The sequence below is a fragment of the Branchiostoma belcheri genome, unplaced genomic scaffold, assembly GCF_001625305.1.
Source record: "Branchiostoma belcheri isolate BF01 breed outbred unplaced genomic scaffold, Haploidv18h27 scaffold39, whole genome shotgun sequence".
Taxonomy (NCBI): domain Eukaryota; kingdom Metazoa; phylum Chordata; class Leptocardii; order Amphioxiformes; family Branchiostomatidae; genus Branchiostoma; species Branchiostoma belcheri.
In genome coordinates this window covers 386,554-397,320 of record NW_017804009.1, presented here as the reverse complement: position 1 = coordinate 397,320, position 10,767 = coordinate 386,554, and the positions used below count along the sequence as shown (strand labels likewise).

The window sequence follows — 10,767 nt, the reverse complement described above, 5'->3', positions numbered from 1 at the left end:
AAAATGTTTTAAGCACACAATGACGTTTTTCTCTTCTTCCGAATCTATCTTTTTTTGGACAAACCGATATACTTTAATTACGTTAACGTTTTAACACGGAGATTTGAAATAAAAAGGCATCCGATTAATGTATTGTTTGTCATATAATCAAAGAAACTAAAAGCAAAAGCCAGTTAGTTTTAGGAATACATTTGTACCATCGAAGCAAGGTTTCAAAAGACGGCAAGGCAGTCTCTACCTTGTGCTACAATCTGTGCTACCGATGCCTTATAGGATAATCAGGTATATCATCTTGACCTTTTGACCCATGACGTAATTGTTCGGTGTCTGGAGCTGAGAGCTGAGCTGCTGCGCTACATCCAGGTTTTTTTACACCGCTATATTTTATCCCACCGGATCCGGAATGGCGTAAAATTGTACCAGTTAGTCGGCTGGGCTTGTGAACGGGACATGTGCCGCAGAAAGTGTGGACTGGATCGCGGTAACGGAAGTGTAAGGCGTCGATTTGTTTCACCTTGCCCCCCTCCCCCACATCTTGGCCCCTGATTATTTTTCGTGACGTTGTTTGCTTTTATAAATAAGCGCCTTGCGGTCATCTTACATCGATATTACCGTTCTACCATCTCCAAAAGATCAGAAGACGCGATGATGATGCCGTGATGATTGTTATTCCGTCAGATAATATGAAAAATTTGACTTGAACGAGGTATAGTTCAAAGGGGCCCCGCCCCCCAAACAACTAGGGCGTGTGTCAAAAAACCCCGACTGGTTCAAAATTACACCGGAAAGAAACAAAAATACGGAACCGAACAAGACTAAGCACGATGGCGGCTAGTGATTCTGGGGACATCCGTGAGGGCTTCCTGTGCCCGATCTGTATGAAGGACTTACAGACGGTGCAGCAGTTACAGAACCATTTTGAGGAGGCACACAACACTGAGGCAGATAAACAAGTGTTCCAGCATCTGAAGGGTCTGTTTGGGAGGGCCAAGAGTAAGTTGTTGCGGCACGGGAGGGACCAGGATGGCGTGAGGGCGGACCGGGGGACCGCGGTCGGACGTTCGGACAGCAGCGACCAGGTGGCCGCGATCAGCACGGCGTACTACGTTGGCGGCGTGGATCCGACAATGTGGGAACCACAAGACTTCGGTAAGGATCATGATCAGTGGCGAAACTTGTTTTCTTTTAGTTTGCATCCATGGGCACCGCCATTTTGTTTCCCATCATGCAAAGAGGTGTATGATGGGAAGTAGCGTTGCCATTTTTGCTTGTGTATAGTTTCATTTGTATCTGCATGTCTTTGGTTTGAATCGTCAAATACTGTAAATCACGATTTTTTTTTTCGCGGCATGTTTATGTTCGCAGTTTTCTCAGTCATTTCTGTAATTTATTGTTACTAACCGTGAAGAAATAATTCGCTGACTTTCTTTTTGCTGCACCTTATGCCGCCACCGAGAACATATAGTCCCTAAAAACATGTCAATTTTTTTTAGACCGCAAACTTTTGCTACCGCGAACATAATGTGATTTACAGTATTTCAAGTGCACCTTTAGGCAGGGCACTTATGTAATAATTATTGCGTTGTATACCTAACAACAATGCTTAACACATGAATGATAGTGTCATAAAGAGGTCATTACATCGCCATAATTACTTTAACCAAGTCAGTAATCCTCCTTATTTTACCATTTGCAAATGTTTCTAGTAAATTATGATTCATCCAAGTCCCACAAGTAGTACTCAATGTTTAGATTATGACTCGCACCAGATTATGTCTTCGATGCACATAAATACATTTAATTTTAAAGTTCTATGATCAGGCCTCAAAATACTGGGTGCATGTGCACCTTAGTGCACCCAAAATTGGAGTTGTGCACCTAATTTTTTTTTGGTGGTGCACTGGTGCATCCAAACATTTTGTAGGAATTTTTAACATTAGAAGTCTATAATAGTATACCGGATGTTCTTGGTCTCTAAGTATCAGAAAAATAAGCTTTGTTGTAGTAATGTTTAACTAGATTTTGAAGTTAGCTCTCATTTTAGATTCAAGCTCAGAAGAGGAGCAGTATGTACGTACGACCTGTTGTTTCATATGCTGCACCCAAAAATTTTTTGTGCACCCAATATTTTAGGTTGGGTGCACCAGTGCACCTATTCCCAAAAATGAATTTCGAGCCCTGATGATATTTTTAGAAGCTCATGGAATTGCATAGATGTGTATCTGACTGCATTTCTATTGTACTGACACTTCTAATCCTATGCTGTGATGAATAATTTGTGTACACCCTTCCCCTGTATGTATGGTTGCTTTCTCCTACTTTCATAACTCTTATCTATCTATATTCACATCCTGCTCTATCTCTTGTCTGTGCTGCAGAGACATCTACCTTTTCGTATATGTACTGCATCAAAGGTAGCGTTTAAAATACTTACTTTACTATTGGTCAACTCAATAAAAAGCACATGCTGCTTGTAGTAGTCTGTGCAAACAACACAAGAATCAACTGTGCATTTCCAGGATTTTGGGAGTTATTTTGGTGTGACATGATGGGTTCAAGTAGGACCAATCTTGATCACACAATTCTGTATCTTAAGTTAGCTAGGGAGAAAGTTACATAGAACAGTTTGAAAGTGTTCCAAAAAGATTACTGTTGCTAGTTTCAAGATTAAGTATTATAATGTAGGCAGTTCTGAAACCTGCATTATGGAACATGATACAACAATACAAAGTCAGTTGGATCAACCCTAGTCCATTGCAAATAAGTGTCATTTGAAGGAAGTGGAGATGCTAAAACATGACACCTTTACAGTGTATTTAAAAGCTAGAAACACATCTGTCAGCCATGTTTGTTTACTTCTAGTACCTTCTGGTAGTTTGTGGTGGCACCCAAAACTGAGTGCCCCTCTTGTGGGCTGATTTAGTGTCAGCAATAAATACCAGAATGGTGAGATAATTGTACAAATATGTTGAAACTGTAAGTAAGTTGCAATCACACAATTTTTTTTTCAAGAACATATTCAATTTTTGGTGCAAAAATGTTACACAATGCCCCTTTAATTTAACGGATGTAGACAAATGCTTGGTGGAATAGCTTAACTACTGCCTGTCACATGTTCAACGCTCCTGTCCAAGATGCCCTTGCAGATATTACAATCATATGTATATCCATGCTTCATTTACATAATTTGCTGGCTTATTTAGCTCTCATGAATATATTTGTTGATCCACTGACATTGCCTGTAATGGAGAACAGTAATTGGAAAATCTATTGAGGTCATTACATTTCTGTCCTCCGTTTTGAGAGTTTTGGGAGAGTAGAAAAGTTTACTTGTCCATTCAATAAGTTGCCAATTAATGTATGTCTTTACTCTGATGTCCCGATTAAACGTACCGGTACGTTTATTTTTTTCGGCCCGAACGTCCACCCGGTACATTCTTATTAGGGACGGTACGTTTATTAATTTTTGGGAAAAAAATTGTCCGTACGTACCGCACCATCAGCAAGTGGCCGGCGGCCGCAAAATTCGGCAACACGTCACAGATAAATATTTGGTCCATGATAGCGGCATTTCTCATGAATATAATGTATATTATTTATTTTTCGCCTGCTGTCCATTTTTAAGTCCCAAAACGTCTGAAAAAGCAAAAATTTGCCCACAAAACCGAAGGGGAAGGCGAGTAGCTAATCGACGTATTTAGCACATGGCGGCCGCAAGTCCTTGTCAAAATCGGCAACGCGGCAGAAAAATGCCTGGTCCATTTTAGCGATATTTACCATGAAAAAAACGTATGTGGTTTATTTTCCCTCTGGTGTTAGTTTTTAGGTCCCGAAACCCCTAAAAAAGTAGAAATTTGCCCACAAGACGGACGGCCGACGTGGGGAGGGCGCCTAGCGCCTGAGCAGCATGACCCGTAAAAAGTCAAAGGTCATAGGGCACCCATATTGCGCAATCACCGTAAAAGCGCCGATTTAGCTAATTTTAGGGCGTTTAAAATTGATACAATCACATTATCGATTTTTAAAAAAACAATGAGATGAAAACCAATCAAAATTTTATGCTGAATAATATTTTTTTCTTCAAAAGTTTTTTTCTTCAGAAGTTTTTCTTCTTCAGAATCCAGACTTTGACCAGACTAGACAATGTACCATACCAAATAATTATTATGTTGAAATGGATTTTGTTGTAGATATACTCATTAAACCCCTATATTTGTACTTAATTGGGCTTGATTTTCTATCTCTTAAATAGTCAGATTTTCAACTCAAGTTGCAGGAGAAGGCTTAGCAAAGTGCATTTCAGAAGTGTAAAATACAATAGCTTCTCCTAGAGACTCCTACGGATTTTGTATTTCCCCAAAACAAGTACAATATATATATACTCATTAATTAAAGTGATATATACTCACTAATTAAATGTAACAGTGAAAGATTTGCCAATATATTGGTATTGAAATAAAGAGCACATTTTAGTATCAAAGACACACAGTTCACCTGTCAATTTGGTCATTTTCCGGGGGGTACGTTTATTCCGGAGGGTATGTTTATTAGACTTTGACGATTTGTCCGGGGGGTATGTTTATTCCGGGGGGTATGTTTATTAGGGACATGAGAGTAGGTAGTTTGCCCAGTCATTCTCTTGTAAAGCTGTTTGGTTATACATATATATGTAACCTATCATTTTTTGTAAGTTTGACCTATTTTTGTTCCTTCAGCAAGGAATAGTTACTGTAGAGCAACAATTTAAAGAAAGAGAAGTATCACTATCAGTTACTCATTTGAAAATCAAGGCCACACTAAAGATGTTCATAATTGAAGACATTAGAGATACTGTAACAAGAATAAAACATACAAGTCTAAACCTACATGTAATTATCAGTGTTAACTCTACTACGTAGTATGACTATGATTGAATATGCAGCACTGTACAATGTATATTATGACACACACTATGAGGGTATGAAATACTGGGTGATGCACCTTAGTGCAGGTAAAATTGGAGCTGTGCAGGTATTAGGCACTATATATTAGCATAGGTACTTGGTTTAAATTTTTGTAAGATGTATGTGGATTTTTATTTGCTGCACTCACTGTTACCAACTATAGAAAAAAGAAATAATATCAATAGTTTCTGAACGCTTGTTATTATTACTAAGATTCATAAACTTCTCAAAGTCTGTGTGGTGCAGGTAAAATTTGGTGCAGGTAATTTCCAGTGTTACGTGCACTCGCAGAAAAAAAAGTTTTTCAAGCCCCGGGTATACGTATGAAATGGGCAAAAGTTTTCTTCAACCTCCAATTGGTAAAAGGGCTTTGATTGATATTGAAATAAATTCCCATCAGAAAATTGCATGCTACATTTCCCACCCTTCATTGTGTAATGGATTTGTGTGAGAATCACTTCTGTCCTCCAAATGAGCAACAGAATGGACCAGAATCAGTGTCATTACAACCACTTACCTCTGAAAGGGGGTACAAATTGGCAATCATGGTGACAATCACACGTCCTGATGTGTATTTCCATACCAGTACACGTCTGTCTGTCCCACCTGCTAGGGCATTGGGAAGGTCTGTTCCATGAGATTTAATATTTTTAAGACCCTGTCACACATTCACAAATTTGGCCTCCCGAACACTAGCCGAATGCCCCACAATCACAGTTAGGACTAGGAGGAGGTCGTCACAAAGTTGGCTGAGTCATGATCAGCTGTTGTTCGGCGAAGTCAGGAATACTATCGTCAGCTGAAAGTTTTAAAATGTGTAGAACTTTGCAGGGGGGGGGGATTGGAAGTTTTGACCATTGTTGGCTGGTGTTCAGCGTAAGTCAGCTGAACACCAACTGTACTGGGGGTGTTGGTGGGTTAAATTTGACTGAAATTTAGCTCAAATTCAATTCACATACATGTAGAAAGGTATTGCCTAAATGTGGTCAGAGTGCTCCTGAACATCAGCCAAACTTGGTCAGCTGGCATTCAGGAACAGATTCGGGGGAAGGTTGTGAATGCATGACACTGGGTTTTTACTTCGACTCTGTTCCCAGGTATCCAAGATACTAGTAGTACTACGGTAGTGTACCTGTATGGTTTTACCTTAGTTCTCAAAGAAAAGATTAAATGGCAAATTATTTGATCACAAATTTTAACCACATATATCCAGTTGTAGACCATTGTGTACAATATGTGTAATCAATGCTAGTTCTATAAGTGCTTTTAATAGGTTTTATGTTCAAAACACACCAGATAGACATTGTATGATATTATTTCTTGTTATTTCTTATTATAAGATATACACACTAGGGTCTGCCCTTACATTTTTAAAAAGTTACAGTAGTGGTTCTATAAGTATAGTTGTCTTGAAACATTGGGGCTATTTTGGTGGCTTATGGTATTCATCCTTGAACTGTAATTTAGGATGTAAAAACTTTACCACCTTTAATCCATAATTCTGATGGGGCCAATCAGCCAGCCAATATACATGATGTATGTAATGCATACCATTAGCACATCACTTTGTACACTGTTTAGTACAGGTGCAGCAGTAATATAGGACAAATGAATAGGACCTTGCACTTTGCTGATCCTTCATTCCCCCAGCCCTCCCATCACTATAGGGCCACACCAATTTAATTTGTTGTTTCTCGGATATTTTTTGAAAAAATACTAGTATGGAGCGACAGGGCGAAATTAAAAAAAAAAAACAGGCCAAGGCACCCCATGATAGCCGGAAATGTTACGATATGAGCCATAAAGTGAACATACCAGGCTGGTTTATAATTAAAACAATAGATTTTGAACGTTTAATGAAACAAAGTTGCATTGTTACATTGAAAAACTTAAACAACTAGGAAGAAAAGAATTTTTTTCAACTGTTGGGGCCAAAAGTCTTTCATTAAGCATTTTGCAGTTAATATAGTCATTATAGAACCAAAAAAATTTTTTTTTTGCAAATCAGAAAAAATGGACAGGGGGAATCCGAGAAACAACAAATTAAATTGGTATGGCCTAGGGATGCCTGTCGTTAAAAATTTGTCAGTTTGGAGCTCTCATTTCCATTTACCATAATGACAGGATGCACTTGTGTTCCATGTAATTGATAGATGTCATTTGGGCAACTCACTAGAGAGTTTGTCCAGGGATATAAGGGGTTGGGTGGAGAGGTGTGTTAGTCAGTGTGCCCTGGGTGCTGTACAGGACAGTCAGGTTGCAGGATCTGTGTGGAAGAGGCAGTGTTGCAGACAAAGAAGGCTGGCCGCTATGAAGTCTGTAGGGTTTTCCAGCTTGTGGCCTCCTCCTGTCAGAGTACTGAAGGTTTCAGATAAGTCAGTTGTTTTGCATCTACATTTTCTTTTTGTATTACAGCCTTGCTTGAAAGGTGAAGTTTAAATAGTATTGTAGGAAAGGTGTTAGGCCGTTTGGACGTCAAACAGGCGCTAATGTCACCGTTGTTAGGCCGTATGGACGTTCGAACTGTCTAACATCTTTCCTACAGTATGATTTTGTTTAGTTGACTTGTCATGGTAAAAGTTCTACCAACAGTGCTGCTTTAGTAAGGTTGGACTGTTTTTGGTCCCTGGTTTTCATTTTGAGGGTACATTGTAACTGGTAGAATTGTGCTACATTTAGTAGCTTTCGTAAGTGTTTACTCGAATAGCTGAACGTAAGTGCTGGAAATTATGCCATGATATTGATAGGCAATATTTCACAGGGCTCTAGCCGCTGCCAGCACCTGTTTTTCTGTCAATTGCAGGAAATTTGTGATGTTTGACCGAAATTTCAATCCATCAAACTTTATTTATGGAGAAAATTGACAATAATCTTGGGTAAAATATAAAAACATCCAAAGGACCAACACTAATCACTCTCAGTCCCACATAGATTTCCTCTCAAAATGTGGGAAATTGCGTTTTCGCAATTAAAGGCTTAGAAGTCCAAAATTTGTCACCCAAATTGCGAGCACTCTCCCCCCAGGTCTGATCATGAGCCTTGGCTGACAGAAAAAATTCAAGCTGGCTAGAGCCCTGATATTGATATTTCACCAAAAAAAGTTCATGTTACTAGTATTAGGTACAATGGTATTTTCTAACTCCAGTAAGTTGACCCAAATTCAAATAGCAAGCTTTAACTTTTTAAGGATGAAAGTCTGTTGTTTCCAGGTAGGGTTCTACAATTTAAAAATGTATGATGGCTTCCTTAGTCATGTAGGAAGAGTTTCAGCTGGTGTGTTATGCCGAAGGGTGGTTATATCGGCTATACCGATACAGATACAGAAGAGTTGGCTGGTGAACTGTGTGTGCCTGCTGGCTTGTCACTTCCAATACATGCTGTGGTCGCCCCATACCGTCCATGTAGAGAGAGTGACAGGTTGTCGGGCCTCAGACTTGTCTTCCAGTTTAGTTATGTCAAGCTCTGGTTGGATCTACTTGTAAGTTGTTCATACTGTTTTATTACATGTACTGTCCTAGTAAGGGTTTTGAGGATTTTTTTTGGGGGGGGGGGAGAGAGTTTCAATTATTTTCGTGTGTGTGCCTGTTTTTGCATGTTTATGTACATCATCTGTTTAATTTTGTTACATTTTACTGAAGTGTGGGCTAGCAAATTTTCTAGATCCTTTGCTTGGAGTAATTCTCATAGAAGTGTTTTTCTATCATCTATTGTACATACTAGGTCATTGCTATTTAACATTAACATTACTCATCAGTGTGTGAGTTAACACAACACACGGTATTAATAACTTAAAGACAGAAGCTAGATATGCATAAAAACAGCAACAAATGTGCTAGTGATAACCAGTTTGGCACAAAAGCAGCATCGGTCCCAAATAGTGCTGGACACGGTCACATTGGACAAGTGATTGGCTTTAAGGCAAGTCACTTACTGCTCACATATATGGTGCAAAAGGAAGGGACTGAGAAAAGGCGGTCACTTGGGCAAGTTTGACTGTACTGGACAGGTGCAATTTAATTTTTTTGTCCTGAAATACACACAGATTGATTCAAGAGGCTACTTTTCTGAATATTCATCCTTGAACTGTATGTAGCATATAAAAACTTCCACCATAATCCATGATTCTGACAGGGCCACCTGTCTTCAAAAAAAGCTTCATTCTATCTGACCTGACCTGCAAACTCCAGCCAAGCTCTGGGCCTGTCCTGACGGCTGATTGGCTCTCTCTCGATCTACTCCATGCTTCCTCTCCTGTTTGCTGATTGGCTGGGACTCGCTGCCTGTCAACGTCTCTGTACAGTGAACATGAGGCATGTGTAGAGATTGTGTGACGGGTAGTGAGCCCCCGGCCCTCCTCCTCACTTCATCTGACGCTAAATCTACTCACCTTGCTACTGGTAACACGACAGAACGGACGCCAACGCTCCATAGGGGTTCTTCTTAATACTGACCACCTTTGCTCTGAGCCTAAACTTTCTACTAGAGCTAATCCACTCGTAATGAATGAGTTTGGTACAAAGGTACATGAAGTACCATATACACTAGGCCACACCAATTTAATTTCTTGGTTAACAGATTTTTCTAGGAAAATAATGGAGCGGGCGGATGAAAAAAATAAAAACAGGCCTAGGCATCCTACTATGGCCCAAAATGGTACGATAGGAGCCATGAAGTCAACACACCAGGCTGGTTCAAAATTTAAACAATGAATTTTAAACTTTTATTGATACCGCTGCATTGAAAGATGGAATAACTGTTCAGGGCAAAATATGAGCATTTTATTTTTGCAGTTGATTCTGAATTTTTTTTTTTTTTGCAAATCAGAAAAAAATGAAGAGGCGAATCCGTTAACCAAGAAATTAAATTGGCGTGGCCGTACCATACATTACCAGTTTGCTCTGCGCCGGTTATAACAATCTAAACTTTCTACTAGAGCTAATCCACTCGTAACGAATGAGTTTGGTACAAAGGTAGTACCATACATTACCATATACATTACAAGTTTGCTCTGAGCTGATAATATAATAATTAACAATCTCAATTTTCTACTTAAAGCTAATCTGCTAATATGTGTCAAGATTGAGTTGTACATACATGTAGCTAGTGCTATATACATACGATTGTATTATAATTACATGTTGATATACATGTAATGTAACAGAATTAAATGGTTGTTTTTGCAAAGTTGAAGATTACTGTAAAAATTTTTCAGTTTATGCAAATTATTACTCTTAGAGAAAATTGATAGGAAGATATATAGAAATGAAAGCAAAATGTCACATTGAAAAATTGATTGCAATTACAATTATATTACAAGTAATTGATTACAAGTACAGTATGCAATTTTTTAATATTCCATGTATGTCTCATAACTCTCATTACATTTGCTTTTGCAAAACAAGCTGAATTTAGCCACTTTAAATTATGATTTTTCATTTGTGAGCACAATTAGTACATGTTTGTCTCCCCTGAAGGCACCAGTCGCAGCCACATGGATAACTTCAAGAAGATCCGTGATGCAAGAATCGACTTCTACGTCATCGAGATGAACAAACTTCTCATCAGACTTGAGAAGGTGGGAAAATTAAAATTTGTTATTTATAAATTATATAGTTTAAACTTTGTTCCAACACAAGGAAGGACTTACCATAAATTTTTGGTTGATCTTGTCAACTTTCATCACCTTGACTCTGCGGAAGTTGGAAGCATGAGATTAACATCAGTAGTGAATCTGAAATGGCGGGAACACAGTTACACATGACAAGGTGTACATTTTGGATAAGGAATAGCATGTTCATAGCCAGGATTTTGAATGGGGGGGGGG

The 10,767-nt window shown here is 38.8% G+C and overlaps 1 protein-coding gene across 1 annotated transcript in view; it reads left to right on the top strand.

Annotated features, from left to right (window-relative positions):
- Window positions 1-658: 658 nt before the first annotated feature.
- LOC109476752 (rabenosyn-5-like) overlaps window positions 659-10,767 on the top strand; it is a 16,857-nt gene continuing 6,748 nt past the window's right edge. Inside the window, exons 1-2 of the mRNA XM_019777762.1 lie at window positions 659-1,149; window positions 10,418-10,518. Of these exons, the coding sequence (XP_019633321.1) occupies window positions 825-1,149; window positions 10,418-10,518 (426 nt within the window). The 5' untranslated portion in view covers window positions 659-824. The remainder of the gene's footprint in view (window positions 1,150-10,417; window positions 10,519-10,767) is intronic.